Source organism: Notechis scutatus, chromosome 3 (genome assembly GCF_049901735.1).
Source record: "Notechis scutatus isolate UNSWTSFEM ecotype Mainland chromosome 3, rNotScu1.2, whole genome shotgun sequence".
Classification (NCBI taxonomy): domain Eukaryota; kingdom Metazoa; phylum Chordata; class Lepidosauria; order Squamata; family Elapidae; genus Notechis; species Notechis scutatus.
Window position 1 is genome coordinate 139,135,042 of NC_142011.1, and position 21,760 is coordinate 139,156,801.

Below are 21,760 nucleotides of genomic sequence, written 5' to 3' on the forward strand. Positions count from 1 at the left end.
AAATTTTTTAAGGGAGGCAGAAACCAGCCCCAGTCTCCCTGACCCAAGCAGAAACTGAGGAGGCCAGCTTTTAGAATTTGGTAATCCATTCAGAAATACTGAGTCAGACAGAAACTCTAGATAAGCAATTAAGCAAGACAAAATTAACTTAGACCAGGGGTGTCAAACTCGCGGCCTGGGGGCCGGATGTGTCACGCCCACCTCTTTTAGCGAAGGGGAAAAAAAGTCACTTCATAAGTTTGACATCCCTGCTTTAGACGAACACTTAGGATTTGCATTTCCCCTTTTGCCTATAGAGCCAGCCATGACCCTTACATGACCCCATAAAAAAGGTACAAAAATCCACCCTACTCTCAACTCCATGTTGTCAGCTGTCCCAAAACGGCAGGTTGTGTATGTGTGTGATGGTTCTGTTCACTGATAAACAGAATCTTTCTTTCCAATCAGCCTCCATTTTATTCCCAGCTCGGAACCGGACCTAGATTTCTCTTCCAAACGTCTTTCCTGAGACCTGAAAATCTGCATTAATTCCCTTTATTTTTAGCTTCCTATTTTCATTTTATAACTGCTTTGCTTTTTTTAAAAAAAAGAGAGAGAGAGAGAGATTGATCCTGTGTCCCTAATAAAGTTTTGGTTTGATCTGACGTTCTAGATCAGAACCTCGGGGACTTGACATCTAACGAGGCTTCTTCACGTGTGCAAAACGTGAAAGATGCGTGTTTCCTAGGCTGAAGAGAGCTTCCGTCCTCTCTTTTGTCCCCGCCTAACTCCGCCCCGAAAGAGTTTCGGCGAAGGAGGAAGGAACAGGCGAAGCGGTGGAGGTCTATTTAGCAAGAGGGGATCCTCATCTTTCCGGAGCGCGCAAACGGGTGGACACCCCCTTCCCCCGCTTTGGAGGAGAATATAGGTAAAAGGGAACCGGGTCTGTTTTTCCCCACGTCTCTATCTAACCCGCGCTTCTGATGTCCCCTCTTGCGTTTCTTCCGCGCTTTTTCGCCCCCCGCATCCGCTGAAGAGAAAATACGATTAGGGATGGGTCGCTGGCTCTTCAAGGGGTTGGAGACAGCCATGGGATGTTCATCACTCGTGACTGACTGATTGATTGATTGATTGATTGATTTCCTTAGGCAACGATGGGGGGGAGGGGGAAGAACCTGGAAAGGCGGGAAAGCCGAAAGTAAAACCGAAAGCAGCTCGGTTTTCTGGTCGGAGGATTTAGACCAGCCCTTCCGCTCAGCTACGAAGTCCGCGATGTAACCGGGAAGGTTATAGAAGTAGCCCAGAGGTCTCCAAACTTGCCCAACTTTAAGACTTGTGGACTTCAACTCCCAGAATTTCTCAGCCAGCTATGCTGAAAGCTATGCTGAAAGCTATGCTGGCTGAGGAATTCTGGGAGTTGAAGTCCACAAGTCTTAAAGTTGGGCAAGTTTGGGGACCTCTGCTACGGTATAGCCTCTTTCCTGTTTGCAGCCTTAAGCGTTTCTCAATGCCACTCACATTTTTTTTTTTTTTAATGTGCGGACTTCAACGGGACAGACGGCTGAGGAAACCCTGGCCGTTGAAATCCATAGATCTTTTAAAAAAAAGGTTCGCGGGCCGCCCCGGCTTTCTCCACGTTTCTTTTTATGCCTCTGAAGTTGCAATGGCGAGGCCAGGCCGTGTGTGCGTGCGTGCGTGTGTGTGTGTCGGGTGTGAGAAAGAAGGAACTGAACTGACTTCGCGGATCTTAAAAACCAAAATAGGAATAGAAAATAGAAAGAATAAGCAACTCCTAATGCCTTTCCGGGTTTGTGGGTTTAGCTGCAGTCAAAAGGATCAGAAATTAGGTGCTTCCAGGAAAGGGGTACCCTATTATTACACAATCTCCCTTTCTTATGCCTAGAATTTTAAGAGGGATGTGGCCCCACTGTTAACCAAATCTGTATTTTCTCCCATGTCTGACAGAGTTTTCCTCAGGGAGAACTGTTTATAAGTCTAGGTAGGCAGTGCCCTCTGAACAAAATCTGGAGGTTCTAAATCAGTATCTGTTCTACCTTTATGATTTTCACGAGCTCCAAGAGTTTATATATAAAGTGAATCTGTTTGTTTATTATTATTTAAAAAATAAAACGAGGCAACAAAGTAAAATGAGAGTCAAGAGCAGACATATGAAAACATAACATGTACTTCCATAACCACTTCCTGTTCAGTCTTTCAGTCGGAGTCACTTTATGAAGCAAACTTCAAGCGTGCCCCGAGTGTTCTGCTGGGAAATAAGATGTACCGGTATATGATGTCTCCTAAATATCTTTGTTCCCATTTGCTTACTGAGAATGTACTTGTGAAATGCTTTTTAACATTTTGGCCATATACTAAATCAATAAATCTGGAGAATTTTGTTCATATCTTCCTCCAGAAATAGGCAATTTATCCACACATTAGATGGGTCCGACCTGGATTTTTTTTACACTCTAGTAACATGTTTCCTGATTCTACTCTGTGTTCATGCCTAGAATAGTGCAGGTGTGTTTTTTTTTCATCCCTCCTGATAAACAGCTGGCTATCTCTTTGTTTTGTCAGTCCCCACGTTGGTTGAGTCCTCAAGAGTATTTATTTAATTCATTTAACATTATTTAAAAGGTTGGTGCTGAATTCCAGATCATGCTTATTAAAGCACCCATTTTGGGGTGTTTTGCCATACTTTCTGAAGCAACCCCTTCTTGAATTATGTGTGGAGCCTAATCTCTTGAACGTTTAAAAAAAAAGCTCTAAAGGGGTGCCATAATTCTCTACATTTTGTACCATCACTTTTGAAGCTTTTCTGAAGCATGCAGATTTCTTTCAGATGCTCTACTACAGCAGTGGTCCCCAAACTTGGCAACTTTAAAACTTGTAGACTTCAACTCCCAGAATTCTCCAGCCAGCTATGCTGGAGGGGGGACGCGGTGGCTCAGCGTCTTAAGATGCTAAGCTTGTCGGTCAGAAAGGTTGGCAGTTTGGTGGTTCGAATCCCTAGCACTACGTAACGGAGTGAGCTCCTATTACTTGTCCCAGCTTCTGCCAACCTAGCAGTTCGAAAGCATGTAAAAATGCAAGTAGAAAAATAGGCACCACTTTAGTGGGAAGGTAACAGCATTCTGTGTGCCTTCGGCGTTTAGTTATGCCGGCAACATGACCATGGAGACATCTTTGGACAGCAACGGAGATGAGCACGCTCCCTAGAGCCGGAAACAACAAGCACGTATGTGCAAAGGGCACCTTTACCTTTACCTTATGCTGGCTGGAGAATTCTGGGAGTTGAAGTCCACAAGTCTTAAACTTGCCAAGTTTGAAGATCCTTGATCTACATGATGTATTTTTAAAGTGATAGGTTTTTTTTAATACTTCCCTTTTTTCTGATTTTGTTTCTGTTTATATGAACTCTTCTAGACTTACTGAACACTGATGTCCCAAAAGTGCTATTCAAAAGACAACTGGACTTTCTCGATATTTTCCCCTTAAGAATGTTTTGCTTCTGATCCAAGAAGTTTAGAACTGAAGAAGCTTCTTGGATGAGAAGTGAAACATTTGCAGGAGAGGGAAAGAACAAGGAAGTTCAGTTGTCTTTTGAACAGAACGTTTGGGATAACCATGAGCTGGATGACTGAGAATCTACATAGACATGAACTCTGATATGTAAATGCTTTATAATAATATTTATCATCCAGGCAGAATCCTGTCCCTGGCTAATTTAGAGAATAGGTAATCCAGTTGCTATGCTGAAAAATTTGGCCATCTGCATAGCTGGCTGGAGAATTCTGGGAGTTGAAGTTCACAGGTCTTAAACTTGCCAAGTTTGGGGACTCCTGAATTAACCTCTTTAAATTAGGTAATAGGCTGCTGGTTGCTCTTTGTATATTTTGGGTAACAAGTCCCATCAATTCTAATATTACCATGGTTAGACTGAGGTCCAAGACATCTAGAGGAAGCCAGGGTATCTACCTCTGATTGAGACAGTGAAGGAAATTGAAACTTACTTTGGGGTTTCGTTCCTAAGGATGTACCATTGAATAGTTGGGGATTAATTACTAAATACGCATTAGAGATGCGGAAGATGAAGTCATCTTCTGAACATTTTAGAAGGTTACAAAAGTACCTGCTTTGTCCAAAATCTAGAGTAGGAATTGAAGGATGGATCATAAAATACCTTCTCTTCTGTATTAACATTTCAGGCATTGGATTTTTTTTTCTGAATTAAAGTGCTCTGTGAACCACAGTCATGGCCTTGGCTGACATCCAGATGAAATCAGATGATTTTTTGGAAAAAAGCCAGCTGAATGCTGGTGGTTTTGGAACTGTCTCATTATGCTACCACAAAAATCATGGGCTAGTAGTATTAAAAACTGTGTATACTGGACCTCAACGCACAGAGTAAGTTGGATAAATGTTCTTCGCAGATGGGAGAGGGCAGGACAGAATTGTTGGAAGTGTCCTGGAAATTTCAAACCAGATTAGCTGATCTTTTGGCTGAATTTGTTCATTCTCTATCTTTTTAAAGATTTGCTTACCAGAGATGATTACTAAAGCAAGATTTTCCCAGTGGTATTTAATAAGAATGTAAAAGGAAGGATCCCAACATTTGGCTTCTCCCAGACAAACTAGATTTGTTTTAAGAAAAGTGCACAAGCAACAGCAATAACACTTAGCATTATATGCAGCTCCATATTGCTTTTATAGCCCTCACTAAGTGGTTTAAAGAGTCAGCATATTGCACCCAACAACCTGGCTCCTCATTTTACTGATGGAAGGATGGAAGGCTGAGTCAACCTTGAGCCGGTCAGGATCGAACTGCTGGCAGTCAGGAGAATTAGCCTGGTAGTTGTGTGTATTTTTGATCTTGCAGGCTTTCAGCTAATTTTTGCTGCAGGTGGTTCATTGCTGCTGGCTCTGTAAAAGGCACCAGTTGAGGATTCATTCAGGTATCGACCTATAGAATACCCTTCTTTTTTCTTTTACATGACACCAATAGTATGAGGCATTTTAACTTCCTATAATGTCCTACACTAATTTATTGTGGAATTAAAATGCAGCTGTTCCCCAGACCTGCATACGTATTGAAGTGTAAGGGATAGTGGAAAAGTGAGCAAGAAAGAATCTGGATCCTTTAATATTCCTGTTAGTGTAAAAACAATAGAATACACCACTGGTAATAATAGGAATTGCCACTCATATATATGACCACTTCTCATTCATTCACCTCATTGATTGCAGTTTTTTGCAGCGTAGTGCACGGCAGTTGTGTTCATCTCAAACATCACAGTCGATTAAGGCAGGGATCCCCAACCTTTTCGACGCCGCGGCCCGGTTCCGGCGTCAGCTGGGCGCCGCGGCCCGGTTCCGGCGTCAGCTGGGTGCCGCCATCTTTTTTGACGAAAAATCACTTCCGGTGACGTCACCGGAAGTGATTTTTCGTCAAAAATGGCGGCTTCCCGTGAGCTTTTTCGGGTAGAAATGGCTTTCTACCCGGAAAAGCTCACCGAAGGTGGCGCCGCCATCTTTTTGACGAAAAATTGCTTTTTTTACCAAAAAAAGATGGCGGCGCCCAGCAACCAGTGGCCCGGTAAGGCTTGTTCCGCGGCCCGGTACCGGTCCGCGGCCCGGCGGTTGGGGACCCCTGGATTAAGGTTTGCGAGACTTGTAGTGCAAAAGATCTGGTGGCACTGGGGATTATGGCTTGTGTTTAACTGTGCCTTTTGTCATCACAATTTGATCCCTCACTTCAGCAAGTTCAGATGAATACAACTAAAGCAGAGTTAGGCATCGTGATGGCCTCCAGCTATTCTAGATTTAGAAGGCTCTTGATGCCTTGCTACTGATTGTGCTGGTTGGAAGGAGAAGCCAATCTGGAAAATACCAGGTTGCCTATTCTAGGCTTACAAGTCTGAAAATCACAACACGAGCATAGAACGTTAGAACGTTTTAGAACGTTAGATCTCCAGTTCTCTTGATAACGCTTATAGTAATTATTTTCCAGATGTAACACTTCCCTTCTAGAGGAAGGCATGATCATGCACAAACTAAATCATGATCGGGTGGTGAAACTACTGGGTGTCATCCTGGAAGATGGAAACTACTCCCTTGTGATTGAATACCTACGCAAAGGAGACTTGATGTCTGTTCTAAAAGCAGTAAGTAGGAAGTATATTGATAACTCGCAGAATAATCCACTGGTCGTTTTGGAGAAAGTGCCTAAAAGCTAGGAGATGTTAGTCAATCTTAACATTTGCTAGAGGTGATGTTTTTTATATGGCCATGAAAATGGTTTGGATTTCAATTCCCAAACCATGGGTGCTTATAGGGCTTATTACATGGGATTGCTGAATAATACAGTACGATGACGGGATTGTTCAATGATGGGGAAAGTGCAATATAAGAAGTCGGATGGAATTCAGATGTGTATTTTCAACTCCCAGAATTCTATGCTGGCTGGAGAATTCTGGGAGTTGAAGTCCACAAGTCTTAAAGTTGCCAAGTTTGGGGACTCCTGCTATAATCTCATCCATTCACACTTCTATAAGAATGATTTGAAAATCTTCCCCCCAAGTGAATGCTTTCCAGATCCATCCATCCATCATGCTTGGCCAATGTCCTATATTAATGGGTCTGAATTCCTCAGTAACTTTTTCACAACCTGCTATCCAACCTGGTAAATTCAGTTTTGTAGGTATCTAAACTGAATATAATCAATACTTTTCTGGAATTGCTTTTCTTTCTTTCTTTCTTTCTTTCTTACAGACTTCTATTCCTTTACCTTTGAAAGGACGTTTTATCCAGGAGATCATTGAAGGAATGCTTTACTTAACAGAACAACGTTTAGTGCACAAAGATCTGAAGCCAGAAAATATTCTTGTGGATGAAGAATTTCACATCAAGGTAACATGAACACACAGACACACATATTTTTAGTTTCTAGGAAAATCAGAGCACAAGTGTTTGTTAAATGTATGTTTGGCTGTTAGGCTATAAAGTGGTGTTTGGGAGGGCTTGACTTTCACTAGATGGATTTGTGGTACAGCAACTCAATTTTCCTTTCTCAGTATATCTGACTGTTTACTCTTTGCTTTCCTGCAATGTCATTTTAAGATTTTTGTGTTAGGTAAAGGGAAATATACCATCAGGTGTGCAAAAGACTTTCTTCACACTGAAAACTTACTCCAGGTGTGGGAGTCCAAGGACCTCCTTGGTTCTTTATTTAAAGCAAGTTTAGATGATTAAAAGTAAAGTAGAGACAGCCATTATAGTGGCCTCCAGTTCTTCTAGATAATAATGCTCTTGACATCTTGCTACTTATTGTGCTGGCTGGAAGGAGAAACCAATATCTCTGGAAAGGGTCTACGACGGGTCCCCAAACTTAGCAACTTATTCTAGGCTTAAAGTGTGAAAATCATAACATGCTCAATCACAACTTGAGCATAGATCTTAGAATGTCAGCATGGAAGCCAGTTTTAGAGATTTTCTTCTCATAGTGAACTTACCTATTTTAGGGTTTGCACCAGATTTTTTAATTTGTTTCTCCCAGTTTTCAGAAATTATGTTCTATGATGGTTCCAAGGCTACCAAAAGGGGAACTGAGAATCACATGCCACCTCTGTTAAGAAGTATGACTTTAAAGAGAAAAGAACTGGGATGGAAGAGGGAAGAAGCAATAGTGGTAGTGTTAATTTGCAGACTTCTTCAAATGACTTTTTGGATTATTCTACAGGGTTTCTAGAATGGGACTAAGAAAACAAAGTACTGGTCACAAGAGCCACGATCATAGCTTTTCGGCTTTTACTGTAGATCTGGATTTGCATTCTGCCAGATCAGCTTCATCAGGTCAGCAGCTTTTTTGGTGGCCTGGAGATATTAATTTTTAAGAGTTTCATGAGTGAGGATTGGGCAAGACCAAAATAGCACCAGAAGATGGGGGATTTTCAGCCGCACAGTCTTTGGGGGGGGGTCTATGGATTATGTGAAAGAGATTGGGAATCAGTGGAGGCTGAATGTTGTTAGATTGTATGTCATTGTAATTCTATTTTATTGTTTTGTTTTTGTCATGCCCCTGGTGGAGACTGACTCTGAGGGAGAGGAGGAACAGCCCACAGGGAGTGGAAGTGTGGCTCCGAAGGTTGTGGAGGAAGCTGGGGAAGGGCAGAGGCCGGCTGGGCAGTCAGAGGAGGACCCAGGCCTCTCCATCCTAGGGCACGCAGGGAGGAGAGGATAAGGGAGAGATGTGGTCTACTGGGGAGGAGAGGGCCTTGATCCTCTTCATGGGCTGCAGCTGTTACAACTGGATAAGAGGACGGACATGCATATGGGCGAGTGCTGGAAACAAAGCGTGGAAATATCTCTAGTTTATTGTTCCTCTCTGAGTTTGGCATCCTTCCCAGTGTGCGTTCTGATATCTGTGGACGTCTTCCAGCCCTTGCCTGGTTTGTGTTGTTTTTTACTCCTTATAATTTAAACGCCATTTCTTCCTTCTTGTAACTGCTTGTGTGGGAGTTTTTTTCTCCAAGGATATTTGGAGCTTGGAAGCAAAGTGAAGGAATAAAAGGGCCTTCACCTGTTTTTTGTGACTGTGTTTATTTTGTATCCCACCCTGGGTCATCACAGTTTGGTTTTAAAAAGGCATGAATCAAAAGACAAAAACATTTCTGACTTCCTACCCAATCATAAAAAGCAGTTCAACAGAATTACAGCAAGGGCTGTCTAAATCATTATACGGATAACAAGAACCAGTTGCCTCCATTCTTCAAAGATCTTTTTTTTAATATTTTCAGTGTTGTGACATTTTGTATAATTTTGTAAGTCCCCATTACCTGACACCAAAAGCTGGCTTATATTTCACCCCCTTCTACTTTGAATCTTTAGTCTCCCTTCAGTGTCCAATATCTAAAATCCGAGTGGCTTCTCTTTACTGAGAGCCAAGATAGCTACAATAATTGTGGTTCCCACAAGGAGCTATATCCCAAAATTACCTGAACCCTTAATCCATGTATAACTTTATCTAGCTTTCTGCTGTTTATTTCAAATTATTTTAAGTTTTTAATATTGTAGTTTTTCTTTTATTCAGAGTTGAAGCTAAACTCACCTGTTTACTTTTCAAACTTATTCCGAAGGTTCCTAATAGCTTTAAGATGGTTGATAGGTTATTTTTGATGCTTAAGCTTTTCCAGTGTTTAAACCAGTGGGAGATGGCTGCTGTTGCAAAAGTAGCCGCCTGGAGCACTTGTGGGTGATCTCCTATCCTTTCCATATTTGGAGAGGTTCTGAAGAATGGTCTACTCACCAATTCTTTAATCTCTGCCGCAGTCTTTGGCCCTGCTTTCATAGAGATGTCTGCACCAGTGGACCCCAACCTTTTGAATACCAGGGACTAGTTCCACGGAGAGAGGTTTTTCCATGGACTAGAGGGATGTGGCTTTGTGTACTGCCTGCATCCCGCAGATAGGGTTTTGCTTGGGGGTTGGAAACCCCTGGTCTAAACCATATATCTATGGTACTGCAAGCCTTTCCAATTTGTTTGCATCAGGATATTGCTTTTGCTTTGATGGCCAGAGAAACCTACCATATTTGACGACATCCGAATATGTTGGAAACGCTCAATACAAGTAAGCATGTCACCTGCCAGAGTCTTGGTTGCTTTCATCTGGGCCATGTACTGAGGCAACTAGAGCAGGGGTGTCAAGCCCGCGGCCCGGATGCATCATGTGCTGCCCACGCCCCCTCCGGTTTAGCAAAGTGGCAATACGTCACATGACGACAATGTGTCGTCGCGAGTGTGACATCCCAGATCTAGAGGATCAGAGGCTTTTGTCAAAGTGATGGAAACAATGCTACTCATTGCAACAAAAGCTCGGTTCATTTGTATGTGCATGCCACACAATGACACAAGCACAAAAGGGACAGATCATCCTGCCCCCTGTGGACCCTTTCCCTGCTTATTCCCAAACTCTACCCTCATCTGTCTTGTAGATAGCAGACCTTGGTATGGCTTGTTTCAAAAACTGGAGCAGGCTGTCTAAAGAAGAGACCAGTCGACAGAGGAAAATCAAACAGGATTCCAAGTCTAATGCTGGCACCCTTTCCTACATGGCCCCAGAACATCTGAAGGACATCAACACAATACCTGTGGAGAAATCAGATGTTTACAGTTTTGGCATTGTCTTATGGGCCATTTTTGCCTCCAAAGAACCTTACGAGAGTAAGAGTTTATGATCAAATATCTCTACTTTATAAAATGTTGTACTGCATGTAGTCAGCCTCATGCTCTACTCATGCCCGATTCTTCTCTCTCTTCCTCATCCAGATGCAGTCAATGATACGCAGCTGTGCTATTGCGTCACAATAGGGAACAGGCCACCTGTCAGAGAGGTGGAAGACAGTTGTCCAGATGAGATTATAGTTTTAATGAAAAGCGCTTGGCAGCAACATCCAAATGATCGCCCAACTTTTTCAGGTAATATAAGATACTTCTGCTAACTATTTATAACGGGGGACCCCAAACTTGCCAACTTTAAGACTTGTGGACTTCGACTCCCAGAATTGTAGGAGTTGAACTCCACAAGTCTTAAAGTTGCCAAGTTTGGAGACCTATGATTTATAACAAGGCAAAAAGATAATGGTAGTGCACAACTGGACATAAAGAAAATGTGGATCGCCTTCCATAAGCAGCAGAATGAAACCAGTTAAGGTGCACATGGAACTTTCTCATACATTATACAACATTGTGATTTATGTGACCCAGCGTTCATTGTACATATCACAACAAATATTACAGACCCCAAACTAGAACTGGAGGGGGGGAAAAAACTTTACATACTTTCTAAAAACGTAGTGGAAAGGAATGGAATAGATTTCCTGATTTCTGGAATCTGTGAGAATTGGGTTTTCATGCATTATATCAAAGCTCATAAATTGTCTAAGTGATTTCTCCACCATATCCACTTCTCACCTATGTAACATAGTTTGAAAACTACACATAGGAACTTCAAGTGCAACCTACTAAATTAACATAATGAGAATTCTAGATACACTTATTACTTCTTCTAAAAGCTCAAAAAATAAGAATTTACATAATAAGATATATGCAGTGATTTTGTTTTTCCTCATTCCGTTCCTATTTAGTCTGTTTTCAGGGAATAACTGAAGGGTTTGCCTACATGGAGCTTTTGCATATGTACTGATCCACCCACCCCTGAATAAACTATATAGAGACATTTTCATTTCAATGATTTACAGCAGGGGTCTCCAACCTTGGCAACTTTAAGCCTGGCGGACTTCAACTCTCAGAATTCTGGGATTTATAGATACATAGCATGTTTCCGGCTAAATCTGAATACAGGTAGTCTTCTCTTGACCACCACAACTGAACCCAAAATTTATGTTGTTAAGCGAGAAATTTGTTAAGTGAATTTTGCCCCATTTTACGACTTCTCTTGCCACATTTGTTAAGTGAATCAACGCAGTTAGTTAAATTAGTAACACGGTTAAGTGAATCTGGCGTCCCATTGTCTTTGCTTGCCAGGAGGATCATGTGACTCTGGGAACCATCATAAATGGAAGTCAAGCATCCGAGTGTAATGCTACAATGGTCATAAGTGTGAAAAATGGTTGTAAGTCACTTTTTTCACTGCCGTTGTCACTTCGAAATAAATTGTTGTAAGTTGAGGACTACCTGAATTAAACATAGCTCTATATATCACATAATCTATGGCCGGGTCTATTATTTATCATTTGCGTAACTGTTAGTACTAAAATAATTTAGGAGAAAACTACATGCTAGAACTTTTGTTTTACAGAACTCAAGGGAATCTATTGGCTAGTTTAAAGCAATTCTAATTCTAACCATAACTTAGAAGGATGTGCAAACTTAAATTAACATAATTACACCTCTCATTGCCAGTGAGGGTGTTACTGATTTTTATTTCAATTTTTTCACTAATTCTTTTATTGTAGAAATACATTTGATTTACAACCCATATTACCATGAAAACTTTGAACAGGATGTGGAAGACCATGTGAGAGAATTAAAAGTAAGTTATCAAACACATAGCTGTACAATCCATCAGGGTTACCTTTGAAAGGTACCCTATTTTGTATTCCTTTTAAAGCTACATTCTTCCTACAATTTCATCACTTTTTGTTATTCTTGTTCTGTGTAATAGGAAATATATCCTGAACCAATTGAACTTGTAAAACGGATGGAATCTCTCCAAGTAGATGCTGTGTCAGAACCTTCCAGCAGAGCTCGATCAGGTATTTTATTTAATTTTATTTTATTTATATCCAGTTTACACTATTGTTGGTCCAATAGATTCCAGGGGTAGTGATGTCTGATAATCAGCCATGACCTTCCAACTAAAAACTTATATTAGAGATCCATGCCTAGGGAAATAAATATTTCTGAACCTATGGGATCATAAAATAAAAACTAATTAGACCTTCTTAGAGAACAGAAGATACTATCACATGACCCCTCCAGTAAAGTCACTCTCTTTGTTTTATTTCACTTGGCATATTTCTGTCATGGAGAATTCTTAAAGAAAAAGTTGAACAGAAGATAAAATCCATGCACAGGCTGGATTTTGTTGTTTAAAGTCTCATCTTTTGATCGTTCCTATTTTTTCATAACGCCATGGACTCTTAACAGGTGCAAAATCTCTAGCACAGGGGTGTCAAACTGGATTTCTTTGAGGGCCGGGTCAGCATTGTTAGTTGTCCTCTGTGGGCTGGCCGGGTGGGGGGAGGTGCGAGACGGAACAGATGCCTCCTGCAACACCCTGTTGGTCAAAATGTGCGTTGAGCCTTGTTTAGAAATCACAGTAGCAAAATTTCTGGAAAGGGTTACATTCCAAGTCTGTAAGGAAAACTTAAAATGGAAGGAATTTGAAGATTGGGGCATTTTAATTGAAAATGTCCTCTTTCTGCTTGCCCCATAATTATTGGCTTTAGAGGTGCTGCCTTGGAAAGGACCATCTTCAACTCCTTCTTGATGAGCTGGCACATAAGGGATCAGGCACGTACAACCATGCTAGGAGACATTTAACTGCAAAATGTATTTGAGTTGTCCTAACGACAAAAGCTATAGAGGAGAATAGAGTTCTTCCATAATAAAAGAGATCTAGGTTAAGATAAATTAGAACCCATCAAAATAGCAGATGGTGCTGAACATCTCTGAGCCAGGTTGAATGAACTATTAGGAGAACCATGAAGCAGGGGCGGTTTTAAAGAGATTATATAATTTCTGTTTACTCGTAAGACTTACCACATTCAGTGGGACATATACCAAAATGTGGGGAAGGACTTAATGGCACAGAATATTGGGAGTTGTAATCCCAGTGTTCTGAAGCAGGGGTCCCCAACCACCGGGCCCCGGACCGGTACTGGTCCGTGGAACATTTTCTACCGGGCTGCCGGTTTTCTGGGCGCCACCATCTTGTTTTGATGAGAAAGTGCTTCCGGTGAGCTTTTCCGGTTGGAAAGTTGCGTTTGGGTCCTGAAGGAATCCTCGCGCCTTAGTTTCATCGAAGGGGAGGGGGCGGCTTCAAACAAAACTAAGGCGCGAGGATTCTTTCAGCACCCAAGGCAAGGCGAGCCGAGCAACCGTCCCGAAGCCCATCGACAAAGGTACAAAGGAGGAGTTGAAGGTGGCGGGGAGAAGCGGGGGACGGCTGGCTGGCCGGTCGCTCGGCTTGCCATGCGTGCTGATGCCGGTACCGGGCCGTGGCACAAAATCATTTTGTGATGCCGGTACCGGGCCGTGGCACAAAAAAGGTTGGGGGCCATTGTTCTGAAGGATACCAGGTTGAGCAAGGTGGGGATGTATTGGATTTAATCTTGCATTCAGTGGGGTTGATCAATAAGATATCCCACAAAGGGACTGGAAATTTTTCCATGAAACCTTTGATAATAAAATCAAATTTCTAATCTATCCCGCAGATCAACCTGGTTCTTTACACAGTTCTCAAAATTTCACGGCTAATAACACTATAGATGAAAACATGTTTGCGCCATATCCAGAAAATGAGCCTGTAGAAAGCTGTGAAAATACCTCTGATCCCCCGGCAAACTTGCATCGAAAATTACAGGATGAACTAAATTACCATCTGTATGGCAGCCGGATGGATAAGCCAGAAAATCCTTCTGCTGCATATAGTGCTGAAATGCAAGAAGAACAGAGGCGAAAGAAAAAGGTTTCCTATGACCCATTTGCCAAAACGGCAGCCATACCTCGGACACCAGAATTTTACCAGAGAGCTCAAAACCTCCAAGCAAGTGTGAGTAACAACACTACCGGTACAGCTCATTCAAGTCGTCCATGGTACTCAACACCATCAGGAGCAGTAGATCCAAATGGCTTTCTGGCGGCAGGAACTCTACATCCCAGCAGGTGGCTAAGTACAGAAGATCTCTATGCAACTCCCTCAGCACCCTCAGCCACAAACTTTAATTTCAATAAACCACCAGTTCCAGAATCTGGCATAAACAGTCAGGCCAAGCCATACAATCCATATCATCCTCAAAGCTTAAGCACAGAAACTGGTAAGTGAGATAATATGGGAGTCTAAAGAGTTGCTTATTTCTCTTTGCATCATGGTGGTCCATGTCCATTCTAACAGCATCCACTAGCCAGGAAAGAAAGAAAAAAGAAAAGCAGAGTCCGGTTGCAACCCACAATAATAAAGTTAACCAGCTTTAACTACTTCGTCTTAACCTCTGAGGTTGTTACAATCATTTAAATTGTAAGAATAACTGGCCTGAATGAAATTCTTCGCACACTGTGATACAGCTTTGGGTAACCTAATGCCCGTCCATATGAGCTGAAGTATTATAGTACAACATAGAGGCAGGAGTGGGCTGCAACCCGTTTAACAACCGGTTCTGTGAGCATGCTCTTCGCACGCGTGCGCAGCATTCAATAAACACCAATTTGAACTTCTCCAGCTCGCCTTCTAGCCTTCCCCGGTAAGTAGAACAGCTGAGGCGCGGTAATTCACTTCGCCCCGCGAATCAGCTGAACTGCAAAAGAAGGAAATTAAGACAGGATAGGGTGGGGGGCAGGTGGCCGGGGCCAACTGTTTGTGAGGGTTCGCTAGAACCAGTCTGAACCTGCAGCAGCCCACCACTGCACATAGGTAATCCTCCTTCATTGACTTACTATTACTTTTTTTAGTGACTGTTCAAAGTTATAAATACCCATTAACAAAGCAGCTTATGACTGTTTTTTCACACTGCTGTGGTCATGTGATCAAAATTCAGAAGTTTGGCAACTGGTTCATATTTAGGACGGTTGCAGTGTCCCAGAGTCATGTGATCCTCTTTTGTGACCTGACAAGAAAAGTCAATGGGGAAGCCAGATTCACTTAACCGTGTTACTAACTGGACAACTGCAGTGATTTACTTAATGACTATGGCAAGAAAGGTCATAAAATGGGGCAAAACTCACTTAACTGTCTCGGTTAGCAACAGAAATGTTGGGCTCAATTGTGGTCCTAAGTCGAGGACTACCTGTATACAAGACACATGGCTGCATCTGACTTGACGAAGAATAAAAATTCTTAGTCCAAATTTGAAGACTGTAGATGAAAATATACTGAAATTCAAGATTCAAGTTCCTGGTAAGAAGGGCCTGTGGTCTGGCTATCTTAGTGATTTAAAAATTTCACTAATATTTTGTTTTAAAAATGAACTATGTTTGGTCAAGATTTTCTCTTTAAACACATGGAAATAAAGTTTACGTGCCACAAATGGCCAAACTGGAGGCTTTTTACAAGCTGAGAGTTGGAAACAGGATTCTATAACAGTGAATCTTGCGTATGTACCACCATATCACTAGATTGCCCCCTTGGTCATTTTTTTTTTATCAGCCTACTAAAGCTCAGAGTACCATTACCATCACTCAGAGTTCCATTTGAGTAATTATAGAATCAATTGTATTTTATACTCTTAAAAGTTATAGAGGTCAAGAACAGTGACATTGACCTGATTCTGAAACAATCTGTACAATTATTTAGGTCCTGTGGAGTCGATTCCCTGTAGAAAATTCAACTTTGCACATATGGGCGGAATACCTACAGGTAAAACAAAGAAGTAAAACGTTCTCTTCAGGTGACTTCTTTTAACGGTGCGCATACCATGTCTGGGCTGCAAAACGCCACACGACAGCTAGGTGGCAGTGAAATGTTTAGACTTTTTGCTGTCTCTATGTTGCCATCTAGACATCATCTGAACCACTGCACCCCATATATATGGAATGCCCCCTTTATTAGAGCGTTATCAAGACAGTCCTCAATTTACAGCCGTTCGTTCAATAAAGTTTGAAATTACAATGGTGCAGAACAGACTTGAGAACCCTGCCTAAAGTTCTGAGCATTGCAGCACTCCCAGAGTTATGTGATCAGAATTCAGGTGATTGGCAGCATACCTGTCCTTAAGACTACTGGAGCCCCGGAACTGCTCCTTCCCCACCCCTCTTCTATGGTCTGGGAAGCCTCAGCCAGCTAATGTGTGAGCCTCTTCCATTCCCCACACCACTCCCAAGAGGCTTAGGCCTTCTTCTTGCCCCATCATGCCCAGGTTCCCTTCCCTTTCCCTGCAGCTGCTAACAGGCAACCCCAGCCAATGTAAGGTATAGCTAGAAAGCTAGCAAAGGCAGTCTTCCTCAAGGCTAGAGAGGCAATCTTTCTTGAGGCTGGCCAGGAGCAGGAAGCTTGCTGGCTGACTTCCTATAAGAGAATTAAGGAGAAACACCTGGATGAAGAATAACAAAACTAGAAGGGGGTGGATAGAATTAATGGGACTGTGAAAAAAAGAGAGGTGAGAAGTTTCAAGAACAAAAAACAGTTCATGAAGGGCTGTATGAATGTGATAAAATGAGAACAGAAAGGATAAAGAGGTATAATGAATGGTGTTGTCAATTAGATTTGGTTATATATATATATATATATTTCTTATCTCATGCTTTTAATTTCTTTGGCTAACTACAACTTATGCCTTTTCTGCTATGCATAACTTTGCCTAGCCTGGAATGAAATAGCGTGAGGGGTATGGATGCCTCAAAGGCTTTTAAAAAAATATATTATTCAAGTAGGTGGTTGATTGATACATCCTTTGAAGACATGAGGATTGTAACAACACTTTCAAATAAGCTGTGATTTTAAATATGCTGTGTCATGTTGGCAAACTTGGCATATTGACTATATTAATCAACTCTGGTAAAGATGATTCTTCTAATCTGTCCTTGATGTTCAGAGGAAGAAATTATCCATTGTCATTTTATGCAAAAACACTGTTCTAAATTTCAGATATCTGTTAACATACAGTTTAGTATTTATTTATTTTTTTATGTTTTTGTCTCTATGTCTTTACACTTTTTTAAATCTAAATATTTCCTTATGTTCAGAAGAACCTGCAAACTACAACATATATAATAGTACTGGAATTCAAATAGGCTCCTACAACTATTTAGAAATTAAAAATCAAGATATTCGAGGAAACAGCCCTCAAGCAACCGCTGATTCCTACCCAGTGGAATACCAGAAAATATTTGGTAAGTAGAAATCTAAACTTTTTTCTTCCTTAATGGGAGAATCACTCTTCATTGATATTTCAGTTTTGCCGATCGTATTTACAGAGAGTTCATGTCCGGTGTTTTATTAATACATACGTTGGAGAAAATCAGTTAAATGAGGTTATTCCAAGGCAAGCAATGTATAGCTTTAATATAGTAAAACAGAGGAAGTGTTGGAATAGATCTGAATGGTTCAAAAACTGTTAGTCATGAAAACAAACTCCTTCTTTGTAGCCTTATTGGATGGAATGGTTAAAGAGATTATCCTGTATAAGGCATCCTGTATTCCTTGCAGGGAGGCCATGATTCAAATTTAGTAGAGCTACCCACTCTGGCCTGCAGTAACCAGAGATGACAGTAAAGAGATACAGAAGATTTGGCCTTCCTTTTCTAATCTACAGTCACCTGAAATTTTGCAGCCCTGATCTGGTGGCCAAAAATTTAGTAAACCATACCAAAACTATCACCAGAAAAAAAGTTCAGAAACACCATTTTCAGCTTCACAAAGCACGGGAAGGTATCCTTCATCACACCAAAGAGTCGTGACAGCGTGTTTGCATGCCACACATCTTGCCAATCGTCTTATTTAAAAAACATTATGTGAAGTGTCTTCATGCAGTTTCTGATCCATGTTTCAGAGAGTACCTCCACGTGAAGGGAATTCTTGCCTGACTTGGATTTCTTTCTTGTGTGGAAATAGAGGAGGCAGTTCTTTTATTGTACATGTACAGCAAATTTCTCACCAAGGATGGAAATGTCTTCCATTCTGTCTCTGGAAAAAAAACCAAACGATAGCAACAGACATCTTGCTAGCCCTCAATAGCCTGCTCTTTCATTGTTTTACCCATCAAGGGATTTCAACACAGGTAGTCCTCAACTTACAACCACAATTAGGGCCGGAATTTCTGTTGCTAAGCAAGGCAGTTATTAACTGAGTCGCACCCAATTTTATGACCTTTTTTGCCATGGTTGTTAAGTGAAGGACCACGTGGTTCACTTAACAACTGTGATGAATCGCGTAACAAATATCACGGCAAAACTCATGTGAACGTTAAGCAAATCTGGCTTCTTCCATGGATTTTGCTTGTTGGAAACTGGCTGGGAAGGTCACACATGGTCATCACAAGACCCCAGGATGCTGCAACCAGCAACCAATACATGCCAGTTTTCAAGTGATTGTAGGGATGTTGCAATGATTGAGCTCTGTGTGGACTTTGTATTAATAATTAATTTTGCACTTTAGTTGTTGGCAGCAATTCAAAGGAGATAAAGGTAGGTGCTTATCTAGAGAGACTGTTTGGGACTCATTACGGGAATGAACATAATTCCCAGTGTTGAAATAAAAAGAGAGCTGTTTGGACTAAGCGTGTGATTAATTACAGTCTCAAGAAGCCTTGTTCAGAACAGGTTGTAAGTACGATGACCAGGCAAAGGTCACTTTTTCAGTGCTGTTGTAACTCCAAATGTTTGCTAAACGAATGGCTGTAAGTCAAGGACTACCTGTAGCACCGATGGCCTCAAAGAAAATCTTTCTGGAAAGAGTTATATAAGTATTTTTGTTTTGTTTTTCTTTTTTTCTACCACCAGAGAGCACTGCTATAGTTTCAGATGTTCACCTAAACCTTGTGAGAGACAACTTGGCCAAGAAGTGGAAACACTGCGCTCGTAAACTGGGCTTTAGTGACCCGGAGCTGGACGAAATTGACCACGATTATGAACGGGATGGGCTCAAAGAAAAAGTTTACCAGATGTTCCAGAGGTGGCTGATGAAGGAAGGCAGCAAAGGGGCAACGGTGGGGAAGCTGGCCAGAGCCCTTTTTGCTTGCGGTCGGAGAGATCTCCTCAATAGTTTTATCAAAATAAGCCAGGATTCTGTTAGAAATAACAGATAAGAAGTCAAACAAGCAGCTGGAAGACTGGCTGGGTTGGACATTTTTTCCAGAGGACATTTTTGTATTGCCACAAGAAGTTGTTGGTCAGGCCAAATGCTACTCTACACAAGCAGAGTAAGGAATGGGAGATAAAAGAGCAAATGATGGTCAATCTCAAGGGACGTTTTCATAGCATTCCCTAAAAAAAGAAAAGAAAACGCTACAAACATAACAATGCTTTTCAGCGGAGACAGACAAAACATTTTGAGTGTTTTGCTCTGTGCACTGAACAAAATGGCTGTTTTGTTCTGGACACGGACCACAACATGGTTCTCCCACAGCTAAGGGAGAGCAGCAGCAGTGGCTGAGCAGTGGGAGAGAGGGAAGGCTGCAGAGCAGCTGGACAAGATTTTGGTATATACCACGCCGGGCCTTTAGCAGCAATGGTGGTGGCTGAGGAGAAGGATGAGGGAGGGAAAGTAAAGCACTGGTGGGGCTAGCCTCTGAGATTTGATCATGGAATTTGATCTGGGAATTGATCATGGAAATGGGAAGTGATACCCACTAACTTAGCCCCGTTTGCCTGTCTGGATTTGTTTCATCTAAATGCAAGACAAAGTATTCTGGGCCTGGCTTCTCTCAAACCATAACTGGCCTGAAATGGCTCATTAGAACTTCTGAAGGGCTCTGGGCTTTTTTTTTTCTAGGTATAAAATGCAACATTTTTCCCTATTTCATGCATATCTCTCCCTGTTTTATAATATGTCACATTTTGAATGAATTTGTACAATTTTAATTTTTTAAATAGAGAAAATGGGCATAAGGCTGCTTTCCTAATCTACAAGAATCTCTTCTCAAAAATAAAACTGGATTATCGTTCTCCTTCATTATGTAAAACAGAGGTCTCCAAACTTGGCAACTTTAAGACTTGTGGACTTCGAACTCTTTGCTGGCTGGAGAATTCTGGGAGTTGACGTCCACAAGTCTTAAACTTGCCAAGTTTGGAGACCTCTGATGTAAAACATGCTACTGCTATGAGTAAACTATGAATCTTAACAAACTAGCAGTATAACAGTTTGACAAGGGCTGATCAGCAGCAGCTTCAGCAACCATCTTAGCAAGAACGAACAATGTAGGGTCACCTCCTTCACCCACCCACACAGACAGGCAAAAGATTTCCAGAATATAAACTGACAGCAAACAGCACTCCTTACTACGGTATCACTGATGATGTTACCTAGTTAGGGAAATAAAACTTCTGCAAGAAAACAAGCAACCTCAGAGAGCACTTGAGTTGCCATGTGCGAATAGGCTGCAATATAAATCTCCTAAACAAATAAATAAATCAGCATTAACAATCATTGCAGCATCCACATGATCAAAATTCAGCTGCTTGGCAATGGGATCATACTTATGACCCTTGCTGTGTCCCAAGGCCACATAATCATCTTTTGCAACCTTCTGACAAACAAAGTCAATGGAGAAGCCAGGTTCACTTAAATCACTAGGTTACTAGCTTATCAACTGCTATTCACTTAATGACTATGGCAAGAAAAGTCATAAAATGGGCAAAGCTCAGTTAACAAATGTTTCACTTAAACAGTTGGGCTCCATTGTGGTTGTAAGTTGAGGGCTCCCTGTATTTTGTGGAGTTTTTCAGTTGTAAGCTGCCAAGAGTATCCTGTGTGTGAGTGTTGGGCGGCCTTATAAATTTGTTTAATAAACCCAACAAACTAGTAAACCCAGCAAACAATTGTTGGAAGAAAAATCCAGGTCGTTCCAAGCCAGGAGAATAAAACGAACTGGAAATAAAATGGAGGCTGGAGGCTGATTGGAAAGAAAAATTCCCTTTATTGATGAAGCATAACAGATAACAGATAATCAGAGTTGGAAGGGACCTTGTAGGTCATCTAGACCAAGCCATTTCTGACAAATGACAATCCAATCTCTTCTTGAAAGTCTCAAGTGATGATGCTCCCACAACTTCTGAAGGCATGCTGTTCCGTTGGTTGATTATTCTCACTGTCAGAAAGTTTCTCCTTATTTCCAGGTTAAATCTCTCCTTGTTGTTTCCATCCATTATTCCTTGTTCAGATTACAGGTGCTTTAGAAAATAGCTTGACCCCTTCCTCTCTGTGGCAGCCCCATAGACCACGTGATTCTGGGACAGCTGACAAAATGGGAGTTTAGAGTGGGTGAGTTTTATCTTATGGATTAGTATGAGGTCATGTAGTGCAGGGGTCCCCAACCACCGGTCCACGGACCGGTACCAGTCCGTGGGTCATTTGGGACCGGGCCACCTACTTTGCTTCGGCACCAT

General features: G+C 41.6%; 1 protein-coding gene across 4 annotated transcripts; it reads left to right on the forward strand.

Moving 5' to 3' along the window:
• Positions 1-749: 749 nt before the first annotated feature.
• On the forward strand, positions 750-21,254 carry RIPK1 (receptor interacting serine/threonine kinase 1). Of its 4 annotated transcripts, none has more exons than XM_026676628.2 (12): positions 750-907; positions 4,191-4,389; positions 5,993-6,146; positions 6,754-6,891; positions 9,973-10,201; positions 10,307-10,456; positions 11,956-12,032; positions 12,165-12,255; positions 13,939-14,541; positions 16,014-16,076; positions 17,402-17,548; positions 19,157-21,254. In XM_026676628.2, exons 2-12 carry the CDS (start codon positions 4,238-4,240, stop codon positions 19,459-19,461), a joined length of 2,109 nt encoding a protein of 702 aa, XP_026532413.1. In that variant the 5' UTR covers positions 750-907; positions 4,191-4,237; the 3' UTR covers positions 19,462-21,254. The 4 variants fall into 4 exon arrangements, with proteins under 4 accessions (XP_026532413.1, XP_026532416.1, XP_087817353.1 ...); XM_087961227.1 differs by having other exon boundaries at positions 786-907; positions 17,405-17,548; positions 19,157-20,306; XM_087961226.1 differs by lacking the exon at positions 750-907 and adding an exon at positions 2,394-2,502.
• The last annotated feature ends 506 nt before the right edge of the window (positions 21,255-21,760 follow it).

Excerpts from the sequence above, each read along its gene's own strand:
- RIPK1 (XM_026676628.2), top strand. The coding sequence starts at position 4,238 with ATGGCCTTGGCTGACATCCAGATGAAATCAGATGATTTTTTGGAAAAA. Across the intron at positions 12,256-13,938 it reads TTCCAGCAGAGCTCGATCAG|ATCAACCTGGTTCTTTACAC; the intron begins GTATTTTATTTA and ends TCTATCCCGCAG. Across the intron at positions 14,542-16,013 it reads AAGCTTAAGCACAGAAACTG|GTCCTGTGGAGTCGATTCCC; the intron begins GTAAGTGAGATA and ends ACAATTATTTAG.